Source organism: Theropithecus gelada, chromosome 9 (genome assembly GCF_003255815.1).
Source record: "Theropithecus gelada isolate Dixy chromosome 9, Tgel_1.0, whole genome shotgun sequence".
Lineage (NCBI taxonomy): Eukaryota > Metazoa > Chordata > Mammalia > Primates > Cercopithecidae > Theropithecus > Theropithecus gelada.
The window spans coordinates 101,785,806-101,811,870 of NC_037677.1; the positions used below are offsets into that span (position 1 = coordinate 101,785,806).

Genomic DNA, 26,065 nt, shown 5'->3' on the forward strand with positions numbered 1-26,065 from the left:
TTGAGCGATGAAGGCGTGTCTCATTATCCAGTATTCACCAGTAACCAGTGGCCACACCCATACAGACTGTGATGGTTGAGGTCATTCATAGAAAGACATACGTTGTCTATTCTGGGTGGTGGTCTTGGAGCTGGGTGAGCTGTTCCCTTGTGGGTTTTCCTTTTGAGGAGTAGAAGTGGCTACATGCATGGGCTTCTGCTTTACAGTGGTCTCTGAGCAGTGCCTGTCAAAGTCCCAGCAGCCCTAAATTGGTATCTAAGTTGGCTATTCAGTTACTGAGTGATATGGTTTGGTTCTGTGTCCCTACCCAAATCCCATTTCAAATTGTAGTCCCCACGTGTTGAGGGAGGGACCTGGTGGGAGGTGATTGGATCATAGGGGTGGTTTTCACATGCTGTTCTCATGATAGTGAGTGAGTTCTCACAAAAGCTAATGGTTTTAAAGTGTGGAACTTCCTCGCTCCCTCTCTCTCTCTGGCCACTATATAAGATATACCTTGCTTCCCTCTTGCCTTCCATTGTGGTTGTAAGTTTCCTGAGACTTTCCCAGCCATGCAGAACTGTGAGTCAATTAAACCTCTTTTCTTCATAAATTACCCAGTCTCGTAGTATCGTTATAGTAGTGCGAGAACCGACTAATACACTGAGAGGAGTAGAAATATTTAAGATTGCACCTGTTCTGTTAGGCAGAGAGATGATAACATAAAGGCATGGGACAAATGAATGTACATTTTAAAACAAGAAGTGAATGTCATTGCGCAGAAAACAAAATCAGTAGAAATACCCTGATTTCCTAGAGAGTAACTGACAAGTGCTGAAATAATTCCCTTAAACAACAAGGTCCCAGTTTGGGAAATGTTCCAGATTTTTTTATGGAAGTGTGGAGACTAGTAGAGATGACTAAGGGGAGTAAATACCTTTGGGAAGCTTACATTTCTATGCCTCTAATCATACCAGGAGGCAGAAATACACCTTTGTTATTGGACAATAAGTCATATCTTGTAGGAGGGTTTGAATTAATGTTCCCAGGACTGAGGCCATTCCAAGTTCGTGTTTGTACAAGTAAAGCCGTAGAGATAAGACTGTGATTCATGTCTCTGTGATCAGACCCAAATAGGGGAGGGTGGGCATCGCTGCAGACGACCTTGCAGTCAAGAAATTCTGGTGTCTCTGATCCTCTTGGTACAGTGGGTGAGTTTGCCACTATGCTGCTCTTATTCTAAGAAGGGGTGCCTGAAACTCCTTGGTCATTTACAACAGTGCAACACTGTGATATGGGATGAAGCATGAATCAAAATGAAGAATGTGCCCAGATACATGCAATTTGTTTTCTTTCCACGGAAGTTGGTCTTGTGTTTTCAGTCTTATTGAAGAAAAAAAAAATGCATGGTGTCATTGCATCTATAGAGAAGACATAACAGACAGGGCAACTCAAAAAAAAAAAAAAAAAAAACCGGCTTTCTTGATCTTGTTTTCCATTCAATTTTAGCAGGATTGATTGCATCCTTGCTTTGTGTTCAAGCCCGTGAGGAAGGTGGGAGAGTTATGACTTATTTTTACCTTCAGAGAGTTTGCAATCTAGTTTGTTGGGTTTTGAGGGGGTCAGTAAACAAAGTTCCTTATGTACCTGGCCAATGCTGGAACCGATTAGGACAGCAACAAAGGGCAAGACAAATGGATATCAAACACAGCTTTATTGCTTTCAAAAATTATGCACAAGGAAGTGGGATTGATAATACTGTACCCCAGAATTGAATTCATCCATTCAGTCCCAGGCAGGAATGATAAATCAAAGACTGTCTTACAGAAGCCTGTTCCTATGACACTGCAGCATTGATGTACAAAGGATGTGATCTTTGCAGGCAGATCCCTAAAAGAAGGGCAGGGGTATGGGGATGATCTGTGCACATGCAGTTCTTTTTCTCAATGTTACCACTCTGACCATCAGGACTTTTGCTCTGGGGAGGAAATAGTGAAGAAGTGGGAGACATTCCAAACATAGGAATGGAATGAGCCAAGGACTGAATGGATGGTGCTGATTTGTGAGAAAGTAAGCTAGACAGGCTAATTGTGTGGAATAGATGCTTGTCAGGGGCAAGAATGAGGGCTGGATAAGTAGCTGAATTTCAGATTCTAGAAAACATGTAATATCAAGTGAATAAATTGGAACCTGACATTATCTAGACCGTGACCATACTGAAGATTTTTAGAGGTTAATGCTGTTTTGCACCTGGAGATACATTCTGTTTTTTGGAGATAAAGCTCAATTTAATTGGTCTCTAGGGGTCATTAGAATTTAACCTTCTTTACTGGAAATTCTCACAGAAACTGTGATTATGTACCATATGGCCAGTTAGCAAAGAGACTACAACTTTTCTGGACTCCGAGTACCCATGAGTAGTGCAACTGAGAAAACCAGTAAGTTTTCACATTCAATTCAGCTAAATTAGCACACTTTTATGGAGTGTATTTTGTTTGATGATATTAGGACTGGTACATGAGATTCATAATTACTGGAATGATACAAGTGACTCTGTTAGGGTAATTATCACAGTCTAACTTGTATTAGAGGTTTGATTCCACCAGGTTGTGGAGTCACAAAAGGATAATTCTAACTTGAGGAATTTGGAGAGACTTATAGATGACTTTGGCTTAATTATAGACAAATTGTTGGAAATAAGAAGAGAACCAGAGTCGAATGAGTAGGGATCCTATTTTATGAATGTTGAGTGACCTTGTAGAGCAGTGGGGATGGAGATTGTAAATATACTGCTAAAAAGCTTGACTGAAGATGGGCTAGTAAGTATTTGTCTTTTTTCCCCTCATATTTGCATACCCAGAAACTATTTGCACGTGTGATGTACTCCTCTGTGCCAGGTTAATTTGTCACTTTATATTAGAATAGGACATTACACCTGTTTCCCCTTGACTCAAAGGTTCAGAGATGTCTTTAGGTAATTTTCAGGTAACAGGTGACTTGGGCTGACCTTGACCACTTAAGCCACAGGTATATCACTCCATCTTCTGCATGGACCTCTGAAGCCTCTTCTTGATAACGGAGAGGAGACAAAGAAAACAAGAACTTATTTGGGAATTCACCTTGCAAGTCTTGGCACTGAAATATCCTTGAACCAATGGAGATCAACCCCACGGAACTCCCCCAAAATCTAACAAGGCTGAGATAATTTCCTTTTCAAATCTGTTGGAGTTGTCTCCTGCTGTAGAGAGATTCTCCTGCTTGTTCTTTCTCAAATTCCTGCTTCAAAGTACAATATTGTCATGACTATAATTACATAATTAGGGGAGAAAATAACACTTGAAGGCCAAATAAAAATCGATCTCTTCTCTGAGGTGGTGTCAAGCCGACTCCTTCAAAACAAAGCTGGTATTGACAGTGAATGTAGCCTATTGTGTGTGCTTACCATTATTCTCATAACACTCTTTTCATGTAGAGCTCTATTGCACTGTCTTCACATCCCCAGCTATAAACTACATTTCTTTTTAATTACTCTCCCTAATAAATCAAGAAACAAATATTCTTTCCAACACCCGCAGTTATACTGTGGCAACATTCTCTGAGGTGCCGGTGTGATACATTTTCTTCAGTGCTCTCCTGGATATTTTGCATCTAACTTAAAACTCCTTACAATAATAACCACGGCATACTTGGCAATGCCCTAGACCGGCACTGTCAAATAAATACATAAGGTGAGCTACATACACACTTCCACATTTTTGCTTCCCACATTTTAAAAAGTAAAAAACAACAGACAAAATTCATTGTAATAATATTTTTTATTTAAACAAAGTATCTAAAATGTCATTTCACTATACATTCAATGTAAACAATTATTTAGTTATTTTATATTTTTTCCCTATTAATTTTCATAATAAGTCTGCAAAATCCTGGATATATTTTACATGTCTCGTGAATCTCAATTTATATGCTAAATTTTCACCAGAAATACTTGATCAGTATTTAACATTTCGTAAATTTACAGTAAGAAAAGAAGATTCACGTACCCAAGTTATTCTCAACAAACTTAAAAGTTTGCCAGTAACTGAATTGGATATCAGTTCTTCAAATTTCTATTGGTTAAAATGAAATAAAATTAAAAATTAGTTTCTTTGTCCCCCTAGCCACATTTCAAGTAGCCATATGTGGTCAGTAGCTACTGTTTTGGATTGCACAATCATAAACAACTTACATATTTTTTTCTTATTTATCTGTCACAATATCACATTCTTCATTGTGCCTGTGAGATTACAGAGATGCGGAGAATTTAGTGGCTTGGCTCCGATCACACAGCTAGTGGTACTGCATTTCAAGAAATCCGTCTGCTTGACAAACCACTTAGGCTTTCTCATTATTCATTTTTTTCTTTTTGCATTTTTTATGGTGGTATAATTTATGTTTAGTAAAATTTACCCTTTTAGTATACAGTTCTGTGAGTTTTGATTTGTGCATTCTGCTGTGTAAATGTGTGCACAAATCACAATCAAGACATAGAACAGTTCCATTACCCCAAATATTCCCTTATTGCCCTTTTGTAGTCCACTCTTCTCTACCCCAAAGTCACTGACAAACACACACCTGACTTCTCTTTGTCTTTAGTTTTGCCTTTTCTAGAGGATGAGTAAATGGAATTATACAGTAGGTAACCTTTTCAGTCTGACTTTTTTTCTGCTTAGAATAATGCATTTGAGATTCACCCACGTTGTGGAATACATCAGTTCCTCCTGTTTCTGAGCAGCATTCTGTTGTGTGGATGTGACAGAGGTTGTTTTTCAATCACCAGCTGAAGACCGTTTAGGTTACTTTTTAAAATTTTGCGTGATTATGAATAAAATTTCTATAAACATTCTCATGACCATAAATTTTTATTTCTTGTGGGTAAATACTTAGGAGTAGGATTGCTGAGTTGAATGTAAGTATATGTTTATAAGAAGCCACCAAATTTTTCCAAAAGTGGCCATGGGATTTTGCATTTCCACTAGCAAGGTACGAGAGTAGCAGTTGCTTCACATCTTCACCAACACTTGCTTCGTTTCAGAGGAAGAGAGAAAGAGAGAGGGGGGGAGAGAGAGAGAGAGAGAGAGAGAGAGAGAGAGAGTGTGTGTGTGTGTGTGTGTGTGTGTGTGTGTGTAGCTGTTCCAATAGGGATTTAGTGGTAACTCATTGTGGGTGCGATTTGCTTTTCTTCAGTGACTAAATAACTAGACCCAGTATACCTGGATGGATAAAATGAAACTTCCAGGCCAGGCGTGGTGGCTCACACCTGTAATCCCAGCACTTTGGGAGGCCAAGGTGGGTGAATCACGAGGTCAGGAGTTCGAGACCAACCTGGCCAACATGGTGAAACCCCTTCTCTACTAAAAATACAAAAAAATAACTGGGCGTAGTGACGGTCACCTGTAATCCCAGCTGCTCAGGAGACTGAGGCAGGAGGATCGCCTGAACCCAGGAGGCAGAGGTTGCAGTGAGCTGAGATGACGCCACTGCACTCTAGCCCAGGTGAAAGAGTGAAACACCATCTGAAAGAAAAAAAGAAAAAAGAAACTTCCCAGCCAGTCTCAGTACTCTGGTCTCTTTGACCATCTTATTGATGTTTCCTTGCCTTTCCTCTCCCTAGAGCCTGTCATCTTCTCTCTGCTTTATCATGACTTTCAGTTACCCTTATTGGGCCAGAAGTACAGCTGCTTACAGACTCCACAGGGACTTTTTTTCCTGAACCAACCTTCCTCAGCCCCTCACCACAGGTGGGACTCTAGGGACAGCCCAAGGCAGATCATGGTAATTGCTTTTTTCAGCAAAGCCCTGGCTTCTTTGTCCTGAGGTCTCTAGGAGGTGACCAACAGATGACCATGCCACCTGGACTCAGCATTCCGCCAAGGGGCCTGCTGTCAGTTTCCCTCTGTACTCAAATTGATTCCCAGAGGGAAAGTGGGCCACACATGCTGGACACCTTGTATTGTCCTCTTCTGCGGGCACCATCACAAGCTGGTACCCTTCTCCCCGGACTGCTGAAATAATCAGCAGTAGCCAAACATCTGATTTCAAACAATAGTGGGAGGAAGTATGTTTAAAGTTAATTCACTGCTATGTACCTCCTTGGAGGAAGACAAGTAAAGATGCATGTCTCATTCTCCAATTCCTTTACATTGCATTTAGTGAGGGTAAGTAGTCTTTCATAATACTTTTGTCTTAGAAGTATATGTGTACATACAAGTGTACACGTTCATGCATATATGGGTATGAATCCACTGGGTTGCAACATAAATGTATTTCTTACTTGGATTGCAGTCAAAAAGTGAAAACTGTTGGCTTAAGACACACAAAAGCCAAGTACCCTTCAAACTTACAGTCCATTTATACAAGACATGAAGCCAAAAAGCGATTCAGTAATAATGTAAGGGCTTTGAACTATCCAAACACAAGTGGGAAATGTTCCGTTTCTTTCAGGCAGGAAGGAGATTGCTGCAGCATTATGTACAACTTCAGAGCTGCAAGTGGGTTCCCTGGGAGTCTGTCCTTGCTACATCTTTTTAGTCCCCATTCTGCTGGTTTTGTTCTCAGAATATGTGGGGCACACAGAAAATACCTGTCCAAGTGGTGGTGTACTCAGTGGGAAAACATGGTAATGGTAATGGTAATGATTGTTTAATTTGTTAACCTGCTCACCCGGAAGATCACAAGAGGTTGCTGAGTGGCTGGAATTCTTTCTGTGATGCGTTGAGCTGGGGGCATCAGAGGGGGCCACAGTAGCTCCCCGGGAAAAACTGAACCAGGGCCAAGGTGTCTGAGTCTGATCCAAATATTTTCATCGAGGAAGTGGATAGCAAGGCCCTGGGTATATGTGGGAGAGGGTAACTGGTTTAGGGGAGTGAGTTCTCTGGAATCATTAGCTGGGGGTCTAACAGAAAAGGCATCAGCTCTGTGGCTAAACAGAACACTGAAAAGCCTCCATCAGGTAGAAGGTTCTAGAGAATCTCAGATTCCATTCTTTGTGAGGAATGACTAGTGTTCAGGTTTAGGAGATGCACCTTCGCAGTTGGTTTTAAAGACTGAGGTGATCTGAGAGGCTCATAGCTCCTAGATGAGCATTTGAGATGCCGTCTTTCCTGAAATGGCCCTGACTTTAAGCCGTTAGGGCAGGGAGGGGGTCTCTAGCGAGGGCATGGCTCAGGCATTATGCCCTCCCCTACCTTGGTTTCTCTGCTTACCTACCCACTGTTCCAGGTAGGAATCTAATCAATTCTGTTGTTGGCCCTTTGTCAAATTCCCCTGGTGGTGTTCTTCCAGATAATTCTATTCTCCTCCTGACACTCTCTGTCCACTTGTTTGTTTATTCTTATTTGGTCCAACATTCTCTTTCAAGGCCAATCAGGTTACTTAAAAAAAGAAATGAAGAGTTTTTATTTCATCAATTAAATTATGTCATTTGGAAAAAAACAAAACAAAAATCCTCACTTCTGTGAAACTCTTGGCCTTTTGTCCCACTGCCATTCTCTCCAAAGTGAGTAAACCTCAGTTAACCATGATAGTGGAAGAATAGGGGATAAATACGATTAAAAGTTTAAAATATCTGAGTATCACCCACAAAACCTGCCATTGAACCTATTGTTTATATATATATTTAAACTAATTGAATTGTCTTTAGCAACATGCTATTTGCTATTTGCCTTTGAAACATGCTATAACTTCTATGGAAAAAAGAGTTAAGGGTATCTTTCTTTGATGCAGGACGTTGTCATTCTAAATATCTGCTTTTCTCGCCCATCATGTAGAATATAAGGAATAAAAGTTTGAGTAGAATTTGTACTTACTCTAGAACCCTTCTGGGTGATAAATCTCCTTTAATCCTCTGGCTGCTTGTTTTGTGGTGATGCTCTTTTCCTATCAAAATATCAAAGGCTTGCAAATCTCAAAACATGGGAACACTGGTGAGTGCTTTACATAGTCTCAGGGATCCTTTGCCAGCCAACTGGGACAAAGAAGAGGAAGAGGGCTTATTCCACCAATTTCGAAGCGACCATTGGCTGAGTCCCACAGAGGATGTGGGATTTATCCAAAGTCACACAGTGAGCTAGTGGCATGGAAAGAGACAGATGCCAGGCCTCCAAGCTGGATCATCTGCCCCAGGATATCTTCCTTACTGCTAATCACAGTGCCTCAGCTTCCACTGTTAGGGAATACCCATCTATGGGCCTCGCCTGAGCAGAAACATGTTATTTGCTGGAAGGGGTAACTCCTTCAGTTCTTGTCAGCCACTCCCACCTCAGAGGGAATGTTAATAGTTAATTAAAGATAAAGTCCTATGGAACAAAGTACAGAGACGAGCAAAGTGGGAAAAAGCAAATGGGTAAGCATAGAAAGAGACATCTAGGGCGGTGACAAAAGGTTCAGAGATGAACTTTTTAAACATTTTTCAGAGACCACATGGCTTTCAACGTTTCCTATCATGTTCCTTCTTTTCCTGCTTGGAACCCCAACATGCCATGGGAGGTTCTGGGCCTTCTCTAAGGACTTCTCCAAGACCACAGGCATGTTGGCCCAGCATGGTTCTCCATCTCTCACCTTTTTTCCTAGGTAGCAGGTATCAAAGGGATATTTCTGGCAAACAAGAAGGTGGACGACCAGGTGAAGACATACATCACTTACAACAAAGGCAGGGATTGGCGCCTGCTGCAAGCTCCAGATGTGGACCTGAGAGGAAGCCCGGTGCACTGCCTGCTGGTCAGTCACTCAGCCTCATGGGAAGTTCACAGGGCAGGCTGGCCACCTGGGGAAGCTGTGTCAAGGGCTTTCTTTCATCAGAGGGTCTTAGGAACTCAGGTGGTGCAGTGCAGTAATTTTCTAAAACTTGCAGGGCATTGGTCTGTGGACTCAGACTGCAGCACCAGTTGAATTATGCAGGCATTTACTGAGGATCTACTATGTGCTCCATCTCGTAGTAAGGCAAAGAAACATATAAGAGAAGGAGCCTGTGCCCAAGGGTCCCAGGCACAGATCAGTAGTAGTAATACATCTATTAACTGACACTGACATGATGCATTGTGTTTTGGTAAATTCTTGCTAGATGTTGAGGCAAACAAAAGTTGCTTTGAGATTCCGGTGGGGGGAGGGGTTAGGCTGGAATGTCCATATTGGACAGTTAATCTATCAACATTTCGAGGATTCCTATTGTATGGAATATTGGGGTAGGCACCATGGAAGACATGATGTGTGAGATGGTTTCTGTGGCTCCAGGTGCTTCTGCTCTGTGTGAGGAGGCAAGACGGTTCATTAACAATAAAATCCACAACCCTCAGTGCCCTCTGAATAAGGACCTCTGTAAGAAACAATTTTAAGGTCCCAGAAATGGTTAGTTTCTTCTGAGCAAAAAGTTACCTCTTGCCACTTATTCGAAAAGATTTATTAACCACTTATCATATTCTAGACCCTATGTTAAAAATTGGGACTACAATGGTAAATACGGCAAATGACACCCTTTCCCTTTGTAATTTTCAGCCTTATTCCATATAATTTTTGCTTCGGATACTAGGAGGGTCAGAGATAAATGCCTGCTTACCTCTAGGAATTGGTCACAGCATGATATTTTTTCCCTCAAACCTTACCCATGGATTCATCTTATTTTAATCTGATTTTCTCTTTCTTTATATTTCTTCATCTTATTTGTATTTATTGTACAGAATATGTCTCTGTAAATCCCCAAGCCCTTTTAAGAACACTCCAATGGGGATAGATGAATAAATAAGTGAATAAATAGAGAACACAGACTTATATAGGTTTTAGATGATGGCTTCAAATATTTTAAGTAAAATTATAAATAGGAACAAAATACATAAAACAGAGACAGAGACAATCTGGCTGAACAAGGTGGAGGGCCTGGCCTAGTTCACATAGCTTCCCTTCTTCACTCCTCCCGGAGGGCCCTTAGAGCTCCAAGAAGCAGAATTGATGGTCAAGATCAGAAATGCGAGAATGTTAGTGTCATCCTGGTAGAAGGAATGGTCAAGGAGGCTTCATAAAGCCAGCCATGAACTGGACCTTGGATAGGCTGGGTGAGGAAGAGAGGGAAAGGCATAAGATTCAAGTTAGGGGGCAGAGGCAGGAGGGCGTTTATGGAAGGTACTCAGTGGAGCTTCTAATCTGAGCATGCCAGCTGTCTCAGGTGTGGATGTCTTCTGCCCAAAACTGTGTGACTCACCATCCAATGCCTTGCTATTTCCGGGAGCTGAACATAGAGAAGCCCATCTCTAGTGGGGCAGGGGTACAGGTGTCTGGAATTTCCTAGAATGAAACTATTTCCTTCTCCATTTTAGCCCTTCTGTTCCTTACATCTGCACCTGCAGCTCTCTGAAAATCCGTATTCCTCAGGAAGAATCTCTAGCAAGGAGACAGCCCCAGGACTTGTGGTGGCTACAGGTAAGGAAAATGTTCCCTGGGCGTCTTCCATACTGAGAGTATCTAGAATAAATGTGTCACCCATTTTTGGATCTTGGACTCATTTGAGCATCAGATGAAAGCTATGGGCACTCTCCCCAGAAAATATGCAGGATTCCCCAAAACCCATCCAAGAACCTAAGATGCAAAGAGCTCCAGGCATTTGTAATTCCTAAGTTCATGCATCTTCCCCGGGGACACAGAACAGTCCCCTGTGCTTAGCAAGAGGCCAGAGTTTCTCTCAAAGTAAACTGACCAATCAGAATGGTTGTTTATAATAGGAATCCACACTTTAAGAAATCATGATAGATGAACTTCCTAGCTCACCAAATATAAGTTGGGGTTGTTTTCTCTTTACACAGATGATTCTTTACAAAGGGTTCCATCCCAGCGCTGTTTTTAATCAGGAGGTCTCTGGTGCATGTAAAGGCTTGTTTACACATGATTAACCACTTGGCTGAGAGCCTGAGGGCAAAGGGCAGAAAAACTTAAGGTTGTATTGTTGGAATCACTGTCCACTGAGCATCAATCGGAAATGAAGATAAAGCAACTCTGAGATGAAAGCTGAAGTCTCGGCAGAGTGTGCTCTGATTAGCATGCACTGCATTTCCATACACCTTTTCAGGAATACATTGATGGCATAAAGCAAGGCAGCCTGCTGATCTTAGAAGTTAGAGCTCTGGTGTTGGTCAGCTTATGTTTCTAATGAAAGCAGATAAATTCACAGTGACTTTTGGAGCTGGTACATTCTGTTTTCTCTCATCAACCCAAAGCTCTGGTCCCTGGAGTTCCTACTCTCTAGGCATGGCTTCCTTGTCCAAGCCTCCAACTGTGTGAGCTTTTACATACCACCAGTGACCAACCACTCTCATCGGACTGACAGCTGGCATAGCCTTCTAGCATTTCAGTCAACTCCTGTCGACCCCAGATGGTTGGGAGCAACTATGCTTAACACCACTGGCTTCAGGGAGCCCAGGCTGGGGAGAGATGAGGGCAGGCCCTGTTGCTGTTCCCCTGGCTGGAGGAGTGATCCTCAAACTCTGCAATCCATGTGGATTGGTCTTCCCAACTCAAGGGCTGCTGGACCCTATGCCTCTCCTCAAGACCTACAGGAGGCCCAGGGCTGAACTGGAAGCTACATCAAAAAGTAGCGATGAATAATAAAAGTTAGTATTATCTGAATGTTTAGTGTGTAGCCAGGTATTGTTCTTTGTGGCTTGACCACTCTGAACTTCAGTGTTTTCATTGGCAAAGTGGGCATAATAGTACCAGAATAATATAATTGCAGGATATAATTAAGCAATGAATTTAAAATGCTTAGAACAATGACCAGGCGCAGTGGCTTATGCCTGTAATTCCAGCACTTTGGGAGGCCGAAGCAGGAGGATCACCTGAACAGGAGTTCAAGACTAGCCTGGCCAACATGGTGAAACCCTGTCTCTACTAAAAATACAAAAATTAGCCAGGTGTGGTGGCGCATGCCTGTAGTCCCACCTACTAGGGAGGCTGAGGCAGGAGAATCACTTGAACCCAGGAGGTGGAGGTTACAGTGAGCCAAGATGGTGCCACCGCATTCCAGCCTGGGTGACACAGTGAGACTCTGGCTCAATAAATAAGAAATAAATAAGTAGAATGCTTAGAACAGTGCCTGGGACATATTGAATACTTAGTACATGTCACTTATCATCATCATTAATATTATAGAAGTTAAAACTCTTCTTCTTACATCAGAAGAATATAATGTGCTCATCTCCTTCAACAGAATCCATAAATCCTGTGCATACACTAGGCACACAGAGAAACTCAGGAACCTTGTCCTCCTGCTTTCCAGGCTGAGCCCTGACACTTACTAGGTTTGTGCATTTGGCTTAGTTTTTAACCTCTGAGCTTCATTTTTCTCATCTGTAAAACTGGAATGTTTTCTACCTTGTGGGGGTGTTGTAAAAATTGGAGATGGAAGTGTGTGTCTAAAGATCCAGCAGAGTGCTCAGACCATCATAAGGTAGAATTAATGGTAGTTGTTCTTACCTGTGACCAGCATATTGCTTCTCAATTAGTACTTTGTAAATTAGCGAACACAAAGACATTAAAGATTTATTTTTGAATTTTTTTGTCCATATGTATCAGAATTGCTAATTCCTTTTTATCTCCCCCTGTAATTCTTGAGGCTTTTTGCCATGCCCTGGATTTTTGGGAGAGATATAACTCAGCTGATGAGATTCTGATGAAAAACCAGGGCTGAGTCACTGGTGCATGCTTCTTCATACCCAGCTTCTCCTTACCCTGCTTGCTCTGGTCACCCTGGGAGGTTATTTGCCATCAGGAAGATAACTATGAAGTCAGCTAATTTTACCTTCAGTGGCCTGCATGGAGCCTGCCTCTGCAGGGTCCTTTCCCACATCTGTGCCTTCCACCTTCCTTCAGGTGTCAGCCACCCTGGGCTCTCTCCACTTCCACTGCTGACTCCCTTTCCCCACCTTGAACTGAGATGTGGTCTCAGGTAAGCTGCGTGGGTAAAAGTATAGCCTGAGATTCATCTCTAACTCCTGTTGAGGACATCTCCGAAGGCAGATGGAATTCCAGTATGGAGAGTTTGGCAATTGCCTTTTGCAAGCAGAAACACTGGGGTTCCTAATATCCTTAACACAGTGGTTTCAAGCTAGTATTAAAGACCTCACATCCTCACAGTGCCTTACAGCATGCAAAGCACTTTCCTTGCCTTGATTGCACAACTGCACAGTAATGTAGAAATGGCAATTACTGGCCGGGCGCGGTGGCTCAAGCCTGTAATCCCAGCACTTTGGGAGGCCGAGACGGGTGGATCACGAGGTCAGGAGATCGAGACCATCCTGGCTAACACGGTGAAACCCCGTCTCTACTAAAAAATACAAAAAATTAGCCGGGCGCAGAGGTGGGCGCCTGTAGTCCCAGCTACTCGGGAGGCTGAGGCAGGAGAATGGCGTGAACCCGGGAGGCGGAGCTTGCAGTGAGCTGAGGTCCGGCCACTGCACTCCAGCCCGGGGGACAGAGCGAGACTCCGTCTCAAAATAAAAAAAAAATAAAAAAAAAATAAAAAAAAAAAAAGAAATGGCAATTACTATCCTCCCCAATTTAGAGATGAAGAGACTGTGGGCAGGTGGAAACAGGTGTCTTGTTCCAGCCCACTCTCCCTCTGATTCCACCTCTAGTGCTCTGTTCTATGGCCATTCAGCCAGACCTGTCTCTGAACCCCTTTCCGTGCCAGGTCCACAGCTAACCAGACTCTCTGCTAGGCTTCCTGTAAACTCTGAATGTTTGCACCCTCCTGTTTTTCCTTCTGTGGCAACCCTCCTCCCGCCCCTGTCCCTGCAGGGGCACATTGATTGAACACTGTCAGCTTCCTCCCCCACTGAGCCTGTAGCCACCCCGTATGGGCAGCAGATCCCTCTGGCATCAGTGGTGGTAAGAGAAGCATTGCTAGCCCTCAGAGGACTTCAAAATTCTCTCCTTTTTATTTTTTTTCAAAAATATTTAAGGAGCAGAGAAGGGTAGCACTGGGAGGAAATGAGGGTAAAAGGAAGTTGTTTAAAGCTTCCAAAAGGGGCATGGGCCCTCCGTCATTTACCACCCAAGCTGTCGGTGAGAAGAGATCCCTGTTCTTCTTCTTCTTCTCCATCTCACTCCCGCTCCTCTCTCATCATACCACTCAAGTGGGCAACAGCTGCATCCCCTTCTTCCAACGTGGTTGGAAGTCACTAGCTGGGCGCCAATTCCACTTCAGCCAGCAAGGTTCATTTTTCAAATCCTCCTTCTCTGACAACATAACTCAAGCTCTTCCTATCAGAAATCACCCACAGAGTCACCTAGGAACTGTGCATGTTCAAAGATCAACTCCTCCTGGGTACATCTTTTCTGTCCATTCATCTGGAAACCAACTTTCTGATCTCTGTGATCAGTAGCATTTTCTTTCAGGGGTCTTTTCAATTGACAGAAGATATTTCCACAAATAGAGTTCACTGTGAGCCTTGGGTTCTTACCACCATAAGGCCCCCAAAATCCATCTAGTCGAGCTTTGAAAGAGAGGTTGAAGATGTTGACAGAACCAGCTTCTAAGGAAGGTGAGGGATGATAAACTAGATTCTTAGAAGCCATGCCAGGGATGGAAGATACACAGCTCTGGAGCAACTGTGCTCCTGCCTCCCTCTCTCTCTGTCACCCTTGGTAGACATCTATTGATCAGCATCACATTCTATTCTGTTGAAACGAATCCTTCTTAACACAATGCTCCAGGTTAGCACAACCACCAAGCAACTTGGGTTGATATTCTCCTCCCCATTCCTCTTTACTTTCCTCACCTGTGTCTTCTAAAACCTGTATCTGGGGAGTTGAATCCAAAATTCCAGGCAGAACTCGATGGATATATTCACGAAGCCTTCTCCCTACTCCTCTCACACCTACTGCCTGAACCCTGAACCCTGAGCCCAGGGGTTATTTTTGGAAACTTGAGTCTCAAAACAAGTTGGCTATCTGTGTGCTCCCTGATGCTAATGGGAGCTTGACAAGCTGTAGCCTGGCTTTAATTTCTCATCTTGAAGCATTAAATGTCAGGAACTCAATTAACATTTTCATTATTGCATTTTTGTTGTGCTCCTATTTAGGCTACAGATGTGTGGGAGCTAACATTCTCTTCCTGCTATTTTAAAAAAAAATATCAGCCAATATGATAAACTCTTACATGTTTAGGGTTCCTTCCTGGTTGTCAGAACCTCCTCAAGTGCACGTCAATGTTGGAACATGATCCAATCATTTTTCCCATTCATTCATTCCACAATTATTTATTGAGCACTATTAGGTTGGGGGCATTTTTTTAGGCTCTGAGAAGAGGACTGCCCATTGGGAAAACTAAATCAATATAGATGGACTAGAAAAGCTTGACCACTTTCTTTTTAATAAGCATAGCCACAAGGTGATGGAGTGCCAGGGGCAGAAAAAGAAGGGTAGAGAGAAGAGGAGAGTGTGAAAGGATGGAAGCAGCAAGTGTGGTCGGTCTAGGCATAAGCCAGGTGACTTCTTTTCCTGCCATGTTTGATGGCCATGGTATGCTGAGTGTGGTCATCTTCTTCTGGGCACTGTATAATTTAGGTTACATAGTCTGTGCCATTGGGTCACTCAACTGCCTGGCACTCAAAGGACATGTTGACAAGTTAGACACACAGACACACAGTTATGTGCGCACACACACACACACACACACACCAGTTTTTCTCAGGCTCCTATGCTCAGTTTCTCCATATGTGTCTACTCTTCCAGTCTTTGCTTCCTTCAGGGAACACCTGTCAGGAGCAATGTAAGAGATTATTGGTATACAGAGTGAATAATTCAAGAGACCTGAACTAATCGATATTCAGTCTTTGACTCATGTCATTGAATGATGCACTTCTGTCATACTATTTAAATTTTCTCCCATATTGGGTTTTTCTTCCTGCTGGGCTTCTGATATGACACCAAGAAAGAAACTGCACAAATTAGCTGTAAATATTACTTAGAAAACCTTTACTCTCTGCTCCCCCAGCCCTAAGCACACTTAATTGGTAAACTCCTGACAATCTCAAATGATCTGCTTATGTTTCAGGCAATATTGGCCCGGAGCTCTCATATACTGATATTGGTGTGTTCATCTCCTCCGATGGGGGCAACACATGGAGACAGGTAACTGGGTGAATTGAGAAAAAGGGAGGAGGCATTTAGAGTAAGTTCTACCAATCTCTCTCTCCATCCTATAGATTCTCAGTCTCATTATGACTTTGTAGTTTCAAAACACTTGAAGCAGCTGTTCAGTTTGGTCAATTTGGCTGGCAGGTTAGAGGGGTAATGGGGTAAAATGAGAAGGGCATTGGGCAGGGAATAGGAGGAACTGGAATTTTCCCAGTTCACTTATTCTCTCCTTCAGCCATATGTATGAAACAGGTCCAGATGCTAAGTACTGTGCTGGTTGCTGGGGATACAACTGATAAAACTGTTTTTATCATTAGTGTGCCAAGAGTTCTTGGCAAGCTGTTCTCTTCACCTTTGGGGATGTGTTTCTGTATCTACAAAATGCAAGGATTAGAACATTAAAACTGACAAAGCCATGGAAGTCAGTGGTTGTTTAAGTATTGTGTAGACTGTCTTGAGTAAGTATGAAACAGCTTAATAGATATATAACTGCATGAAACGTTAATTCAGATTTACAAACACTTACAGCAGTGCTGTCCAATAGAATGTTCAGCGATGATGGAAAAGTTCTGTATCTGTGCTTGCCCATGCAGCTATGGAGCACTTGAAATGTGACTACTATGTCAGAGGAACTTAATTTTTAATTTTATTTATTTTAATTAATTTATATTTAAATACTCTCTTGTGGCTACTATATTGGACAAATAGATTTATACAGTGTCAACTAGGTGTCAGGCTCCAGGAGGCAATTGAATAATTTGGAGTCCCTTTCCTTAAAAAGCTCAAAATTAAATAGAAGAAATGGGTTCATAACCAACTAACTATAGTTCAGGGTGATAGTAGTATTTTAGTGGCATTATTAGCACACAGAGAAAAGAGAGGAATACATCCTGCTGGAAAAACCGGGAAAGACATCACAAGGAGGAGTGACATTTTACTAAGTCTTAAAAGTGAGACAGTTTCTCCATGGAGAAGACAAGAGAAGGACACTGAATATCTTGATGGTAAAGGTAGAGTCACCATATGAACTCTAGTTAGATAATTTCCTGTTTGGATCCCTTAGTGAAGATTGTCATCACCACCACCATCATCATCCCCATTTCCACCCGTGTCAGCACTACCAGCATTGTAAAGATTACCAAGTACCTATGAGACAAAAGCAACTATGTCAAGTACTGCAAGGCACACAGTCAAGAATAAGGTTCCTACCCACAAGGTCATAATCAGGTGACTGGGGAACAGATACATAAATAAGATCATACGCTTCAAAATGTAAAAATAACCTATTATGAGAGCCAAAGGAGGGTGGAAGCTGGAATACAAACTCATCTGGTACAAAATATCCTCATAGACAAACCATTTCTGGAGGTCTCTCTACCTCAAGAAGTAGCTCACCTGACCATTGTTGTCAATACTTTTTCTTTCCTCCTTTCTTAAACAGCTAAGGAATCCACTTTTTCACTCCAGTGCTAGACAGGGCAAAAATGAGCAGTGGCCAGATGGTAAAATCAAGAGGAAAGGATGAGGATAACTTCTCCCTCCTCCCCAGTGCCTCCTCCTGTGTTCCTCATTCTTAGGCTTCAACCCAGCAGTTCCATTATGTGGCTTATCACAGAGCCATCCTTTAAGCTCTGGAGAGAAAAGCCTAGCATTGCAGACTCAGAGTCTATGTTTATATCTGGAATATAAGTGAATCACCCTTAGGTCCTTTGTGCATTGAGGCTCGTCATAAATAGGGACATTTTTCTTTTCTTTGAAGATAAATATGAAAAAAAAGAGGTTTAGGACTGAGAAACTACTTTTTCTCTCTAAGGTTCCCTGGGGCATATATATAGGAGACCCCATTCCTCTTACCCATTCCCCCTTTAAATCTGTCTGTACCCCCTTATCCTCTTATAGCCCTCTTCACTTAACCCACCATCCCAACGTCTCCATCTAGGCTGCATAAACCACCATCAATGGTTAAGTGCTGTAGGAATTCTCCAAGCATACTTTCCCCTAGAAGATCTAAAGTTGAGATTAGTTCTCTGCTGGAGAAATAGTTTTCCTGTTGAAGGTTGAAGATTTAAAAGTCATATCTCGTATAAGCATTGATAAATGTGAGCTTAGGTCTGAAGTTCTCTTGACTCAGAACCTTGTATTGCAGTTAGTGCTTAGAAAATGCCTGTGGTTAGATGGAGGGATGGATGGATGGATGGAACACTGAATAAGTGAATGAATGAGTGAATGGATGGATAAGTAACAGACAAATAGATGAAATAAAGAATGAATAACTTTAGGTCCCTGGACATACTGTGTTCCAATGACTACTTAGAGTGGGGACTTATAGACACCCAACTTGGGTCTTCATCCAACTTGCAGGGAGGTGGTGGCTATATCAGTTATTAGTTTTACCATAGTTGGTGGAAAATTGTCTTTTAAGTTCCTAGATAATGTATAAACAACACTATAAAACACTATAAAACATTGACAAATTAGCAGACGTCTGAATAGCTGAGGAAGAAGAGAAGGCTGAGTAGTAACTTAGTTACCTAGAAAGATAGGGGAGTTTCTTCGAAGTCATACTTTGCTTTGGATTATCTAGTTGAGCATGCACCTTTTTGCCTCACCTTCATGTAGCATGCTGGTTCACAGTACTAATAGTGGAAAGAGCCCTGGAAATGCAATTTGAGTGGCCGAGGGAGAGTTATTTGTTTTCTGTGATCCCATTTCCTCATCAATCAAATGGAGATAATACTTACAAAACTATCTGATAGTGCTGTTGGAAGGCTTAGAACCTACATGAAACAATGTATGTGAAAGACTGTAAACTGTTAAGCACTATGCAAATGTAAGGTGTTGCTATGATTGTTGTTGTTGTTGTTGTTGTTCCAGATCTTTGATGAAGAGTACAATGTCTGGTTCCTAGACTGGGGTGGCGCCCTCGTGGCCATGAAACACACACCTCTGCCAGTCAGGCATTTGTGGTAAGGAGAGCTCCCTACCCTATTAATGAGCTAATGAGCAGCTTTTTAGTGGAGAGAATTGTGATGAGTTATTCTGCATGGTTTTGTACCCATTTGTACATTTCCTCATCCATTTATTTATCCATCCATCCATTTAGTAGCTTTTACATCATCTAACTCATAAGTAGCAATAGTAGGCCAGATAATTCAGATGGGGAGAGGTAATGAATATGGTGGGTGGTAATGAGTGGTCAGATAAGGCAGAAGACAGCAGGAAGGACCTGCAGTTCAAGTAGCCAAGATCAGTAATCCAAAACAGGAGAGATGGAAATTGGAAGAGGAGGGTTAAGTACATGTAACAGATACTGAGTTCAGTTCTAGAGAAGTTGAGTTAGTGGTTTCTATGAATATTTCAGCAGAAATGGCCGTGAGTTGTCAAATATCTGAAGATCGGGAATGGTCTAGGCTGACACTTTAGCTTTGAAGTCAGTAGCCACTAGGTGGTAGTTAAAGCTATGGAAGTGGGCTCAGTGCCTCAAGAGAGTGAGTACAGGGAGAAACCAGGGACTCCTATGGACTCTGCCAAAAACCAACATTCAGAGTGCAGGAAGAAATTATGGGACAGGCTAAATAGAAATGGCCAAAATATAGAAACTCAGGGGAAATATTTTCATGAATGCTGAAGAAAGGGGTGATTAATAGCATCAAATTCTACAATCAGATCAAGTCAGTTATGGAATAAAAACAACCTAGGATTAAGCAATATAGGAGGTTATTCATGATTTTTGTCAGAGTAGAATTGAAACAGAGGTGGGGATAAAAGTTAGACTGTAATAGATTTATAAACGAATAAATGACTGAATGGATGATAAGCAATGAAATGAAATAGAGGCAGTATAGATTATTGCTTTCAAGAGTAAGATTATGAAATGGAGCTGACGGTGTATATGCAAGACCTTCCACAAGGACAGAGTTGAGTGAGAATAGATGATGATGATGATGCAAGACCTTCCACAAGGACAGAGTTGAGTGAGAAGAGATGATGATGATGATGATGACGATGACGATGACAACGATGACGACAACTTGTTGCTGTTGTTGTTTTGTGTTTTTGGCAGGGAATGGCTGAGTCTCATGTGTATTTATGCCCTGAAGGGAAAGAATTTCAGGCTTCAGATTCAGCAAAGGGAATATTTGGAAGAGTGAATATTTGTAGGTGGACAATATCCTATCTACAGTACAGTTGGTCAGATTCACATGGGCAGGAAGGTGGACCCTGGCCTAACTACCAGGTCTTAGATATTGGGCGATAAACACGTTCAGAGTAATAATTTTACTGGAAAGCATCAGACCTTAATCAGGAAAGGCTTAGGATTCCCTAATGGCAAATCCAATCTTCAGTCCCTTTGGCAAAGACTTAAGAAGGATTCTCTCAATTTGACCATTTTAAGTGAAACCATATGAAATCGCCATTTTTAGGTCAAAAATGATCAAATATTACCAGTTTCTTAAAGCTCAACCTAGTATATAGTGAAATAGTTCTACCACTATGATATGGAGAGATTGTGCAAATAAATGTTAAAAAGATGCATGGAGCCATTTGTAAGAGGAGTGCTCTCCCACCTCAAGGATGAGCTTGTAAAAGTTCCCAATGTAATTGTTTCTTATCGTTTTACTACTGATTTATATGGTTTTTTGGTAGTATCCAAATACTAGAATTGCTTGATATTAATGACTGTCAGTATTTATTGAGGGATTATTACAGTCCAGGCACTGTTCTAAACCATTTACATGAATTATCTCATTTAATGCTTAACCAACCTATGTATGTAGGTACCTTTCTATCACCCACTTACAATGGCATCAAAAAGCAAACATGTTAAATACCTTTCTCAAGGCTAGACATGTGTACCTGGCAGCACCAAGTTAGATTTCTGTCATGGATGCTCTTCTGTTCTGGCTGCTAATTTTCTATAAACTATAACAAGCACACCTAGGCTTATGACATAGTCCCTGCCCTCCAGGAGATTATACTCAAGATAAGATGTTTAGGCAGTACATGCATGACTAGAAGTGAAAGCAATGTCTGCTAAAGGATGCCGACTGTGTGTATTGCTGGAATACTGAAGCCTGGTATGTAAGGAGCCTGGCAGCCTTCTCTCACCTCCTGCTGCAGGAGGTGGCATGAGGGCTGACCTTTGAGAGAAGGATACCAGGAGTTACAGGAGAGGTGAGAGGCAAGCCAAGGAAAGAGAAAACTTTGACTGAAGTCCAGAATTCAAGTAATGTAGGGGGTGTTCAGGAGACTATTTGATTGAGACCAAAAATGTAGATAGAGGTAGGTAGGACTCAGACAAACTTACATGCCAGTTTAAGGGATTAAAGTTGGTCTGGTGGGTAATTTTTTCTGCGATCAAAACCCATCTGCCTCTGTAGAGGAAAGAGCTGTCTCTATTGTGGACTGAGTAGGACTTGCACTCTCAGAGAAGACAGCTTGAGTCTTAAAACAAGCTTGTTTTTAAACCAAGAAAGGCAATGTTTCTTAGCTCCCATCATGTTAAAAACTTCCATCTAAATCTTCATAAGAGAGTTGATAAATGTCCTACAGACAGGTATAGCTGGCCTGGTTTCTTCCCTGTAAGTCCTGGAGAAGGGGCTAGCAACCAGCCCTTAAACTTGGCCATCACTCTCCTTGATTATATAGGGACCTAGCACTTACTTAATCATTGATTCTTAAAGCATTCTGCAGAAGTTGCCTTGTGCTGAGGAAAGAAAGAGTTTATTTTTGTCATTTCCTTTTGGTGGTAGAAGAGGAGAGCATATTTGACATGGCAGGAGTACAGGGAAGAGAGTTTTGGTTTTGTCAAATCTTAGCATCCTTACATCTAACAGTTCAGTCTGATCCACGAAAGTTTTATCTCCAGAGACTGCCTGACTTCCAAACGGAGTGCTTGGCTGATTATGCCTGGAAGGAAACCATCCAAGTTGGGAAAATTACTCAACATTCATTTAGGAATATTTATGTAGGACCAAATCATGACTCTCAAAGTCATCACTACAAAGTTTGAGTTTTCCCTTGTTCAATATAGTATCTCTTTTCTTGGTAAAAGATGTTTACAGAGCTCAGGGGGAAAAAAAAAAAGAACTGCACTCCCACTGAATTTCTTCTTATAATAGCAATGATAATATCACCCTCCATTTGTTTGACTATTCTAACTTACAAAGTATCAAGAATGATTTTTCAAACTAAGCTTTTGAAATGGCATTATCTCCATTTATAGGATGTTGATACTGCCATTTGTCATAAATACTACAAGTGTTTTCTTGAACATGACAGAGACCATGATTTTTGCTTACTTGCCTTTCTATGAATGCTATTCTCTAAGGCAGTCCCTGGAAGGGGTTAAATGCAAGCTGTTGAGTGTATGTGTTAGTAAACAACAGCAACAACAACAACAAACTCATTTGGGAATTATCCTTTGCAGGCCTCTTTCAAAGGCTAAGTGAGTGTTTTGTAAGGGCTTGACAATGTTATTATCGTCAATGTTTTCTTATGAAACTGTTGACTGATTTTGTCTCCTGCTTGTGAGATAAAAGCTTCTGAAACTTAAGCCAACTTTTTCTTTACCAGGAGCTTCTAATTAAGTGACAACCCTCAAGGTAAACAAATAGCTCATTTTAAGAGGAAGATAGGTAATCAGTTCATTGCCATTTTCTGTCATAGATCTCAGACTGACATTGTTTTATATACAGATGTACGTATATTAATATTTGAAAAGGAAAAAGACACCAGATTACCCACTGGGATGTAGTGGCTCTCAGATTTAAATAATAGCTACATTGCCTTTAAGAGAAAATAAGAGTAATAATTGAAAAGCTGGGGAAACTTTAGCTAGGCTAACAAGGCATGTTGTTTCCTACAAATTGAAATGATAGGTAGCCAGATAGGCGTGAACACAAAACAGCATACAAATGAACCCATCTGTTTGTGATCATGTACATTTGAATGCTTTGAGATTAGAACTAGTGCTATTTCAGGGAAACCCTCCATCTCCTTTGTACCTGAGAAGCATTAGAGTGAGATAAACAATGGACCGCCACTGAATACAGAGATCTAATGAAAATTCACAATCAGCAGAGCACCTAATGGGCAGGTAGACGGGATGTGACTGTTTGCTTAGCCCTGACAAGCTGTCAGCGTCTCTCAATGGGATGTTCTTGGAAACGGAAAGGAAAACATCACCTGGCCTTTTGTGTTTCTTTGGTTGTGCGTGCTAGCATTTTGTTCAGAGAAACTTTCAAATGAAAACAATAGTTCTAAACAATACATGCCTCTGAAAATCAAAACTGCATATGCTGTTCTGAAGAACTTCCAGGTGGCTAAAATGCTACCACCTCATGTACTGGGGATAAAATGAAATGGAGCAATACACCTTACCTGAGGGAGGAACATTGATTCTCAATGACCACTGTAGCTCTCTATTTCTGTGCTAGAGACCTCTGAGGAGGATTCTGATTGTTACTGGCAGATTCTATTTCTTTTAGTTTATGTCATGTCAGTATCATAGTCATAGACACCTGAAGTAGGAAAAGGTCTTACAGAAGTCATTTAAACTAGTATTATACTTGGTATAGCTGATACTTTTGTGATATCCCCAAAGAGTTACCTCAGTTTACCAGAATATCACAGTGCTAATCGACCTGCAAATACCCACCGTACGTAGTTCCCATCTTGTATAATGGCTTTAGTTGTTAGAAAGATTGTTTTTCATGCTGAACAATAATAAACCTACTTGTAATCTCTGCCCATTGACCTGTAATCTGCCACTCAGATCTATGCAGAATAAGCCTGCAACAGAATTACATATGATTTTTAGAAAAGGACAGCTGGGAAGGACCTCAATGTATTTCTTAGAAATATCTTAGGCTAGAAAAGCCTTTCTAAGTTCTGGGAAATGACATGATATGCAACTGAAGATAGATTTTATTCATTTTTTCATTTATTGCATACATATTTGTTGAGCATATATTATTTATCTAGCATTAGTGTAGGGGTTGGAATACACTGTTGAATGGGACTGTGTACTTGGGAACTTATATTCTTATCCACAAATATTTGACTGTTCTCTTTAGAAGGGTCATATGGAAATCTTTTCTCCCTTATTCTATCTGTATGTTAAATAATTAATAGTTCCACGTATCTGACTACATTCTGTCTAATTTCCTTCACTGACATTATCCCTTTTTGGTAGTCGATAAATAGACCTTTAAAATATTTGGAAACTTTCTCATTTACAAAAATTAAGATGCAATGGTAATTAATTCAGTTTTTCTTCTTCTTTTTCCGTAAGCTGCCTAAAATTCATATAACCTGTTTTTAGGACCATTTGCTTTTTACCTGTAATTACTCTTATTGTCAGTTTTTCTACAATTATTAAAATTGAACATAGTATTTAGGATTGGGTAGAAGGATGATTTCTTTTCTTATGCTTGTAATATATCTGTGAGTACATCCTAGACTCACAGTGGCTTGATTAACTCTCATGATAGTGGCATTGCCAGAAAATATTTAACTTGTAGTTGACCAATGACTCCAGTTTTTTTCAGCTTTATATATTTTATTAGCTAATCTCATTTCTCTAGTTGTAGGTCTTGGTGGGTTTTTTTTGTTTTTGTTTGAATTAAGCATTCTGCTTTAAGTTGTTTCTGTCTTATAAATGACTTCCAAATTTACATCCCCAATTATGATGAGAAATCCAGATCTATCCATCCAAAGGTCTTCTTAACAATATTACAATATGGAAGTCCAAAAAGCAGCAATCTTAACATGGACCAAAACAGAAACAAACATATGATAAACAAAAATTAGCTGGGTGTGGTGGTGCGCACCTATAATCCCAGCTTCTCAGGAGTCTGAGGCAGGAGAATCGCTTGAACCCAGGAGGCAGAGGTTGTAAAGAGCTGAGAATGCGTCACTGTACTCCAGCCTGGCTACAGAGCGAGACTCTGTCTCAAAACAAAACAAAACAAAACAACAACAACAACAAATAGCAAACAAAAAAAACTGCTTCTCCTGATTTTCTAATTTCGCTGTCAATTGCTTAACACTCCTGCAAATCAATATTTTCCATGATTTCTTTCTTTTGCTCATGCAACCTCTATATATTTTATCACCAAATTCATTGACTTCATCTCTAAAAATAACCTAAATATTTCCAATTTTTTCCCCTATAATAATCTTCATCCAAGCCCCATCTTGGTGTGGTCTCTTAAATTACCACCCTTCCCCAACTCATCCCCTTGAATCCACTTTGGGTCTTGATAATCCATTTATCAAAGAGACTTGAAACTTGTCTTTTAAGGTTTAAATCAAATTATATTATTTCAACTGAAAATAAGGTCCTTCATGATTTGGCTTCTGCCTTACTTTCTTCTTCTAATTCTTTCAACTAATCCCTGTTCACACTAAGCTACAACCACTGACCATCTTTCTGTTCTTCTCACAGTGCAGCTTTTTCATATTAGACCTTTCCTCTGTAATGGTTTTCTCCTGAATCTTTACATGGATACTTCCACTTATCATTTAGATTTCAGTTTAAATGTCATCTCCGTAGAAACGGCTTTTTAAAATTTTTAGTACAAAGTAGCTGTTTGGTGACTATCAAATCACCTTATTTTAGTTGTTTCCATGATACTTATTTCTAACTCATAGTTTTGCATTGATTTATTTCCATATTGTTCATCTCCTCACACTAGAGAGTAAGTTCTGTGGAAGCCAGGAACTTTCTATTCATTTCTGTATCCCTAGACCTGAGGTCACTGCCAGATCAGGCACATAGTAGTAGGCATCAGTAACATTTTGATAAATTCATTTTATTTGACTTTGAGTCTGTAGTCCTATGTTGCCACTATTTGGAGATCAATCGGAATTTTGCTTCTGTCTCCCTGAGTATTGGCAATCCTACTGATTTCAATTTCAC

General features: G+C 41.0%; 1 protein-coding gene across 1 annotated transcript in view; it reads left to right on the forward strand.

Annotated features, from left to right (window-relative positions):
• Positions 1-26,065, forward strand: part of SORCS3 (sortilin related VPS10 domain containing receptor 3) — a 621,794-nt gene that overhangs the window by 505,062 nt on the left and 90,667 nt on the right. Inside the window, exons 10-13 of the mRNA XM_025396833.1 lie at positions 8,590-8,736; positions 10,326-10,428; positions 16,058-16,134; positions 19,015-19,106. Of these exons, the coding sequence (XP_025252618.1) occupies positions 8,590-8,736; positions 10,326-10,428; positions 16,058-16,134; positions 19,015-19,106 (419 nt within the window). The remainder of the gene's footprint in view (positions 1-8,589; positions 8,737-10,325; positions 10,429-16,057; positions 16,135-19,014; positions 19,107-26,065) is intronic.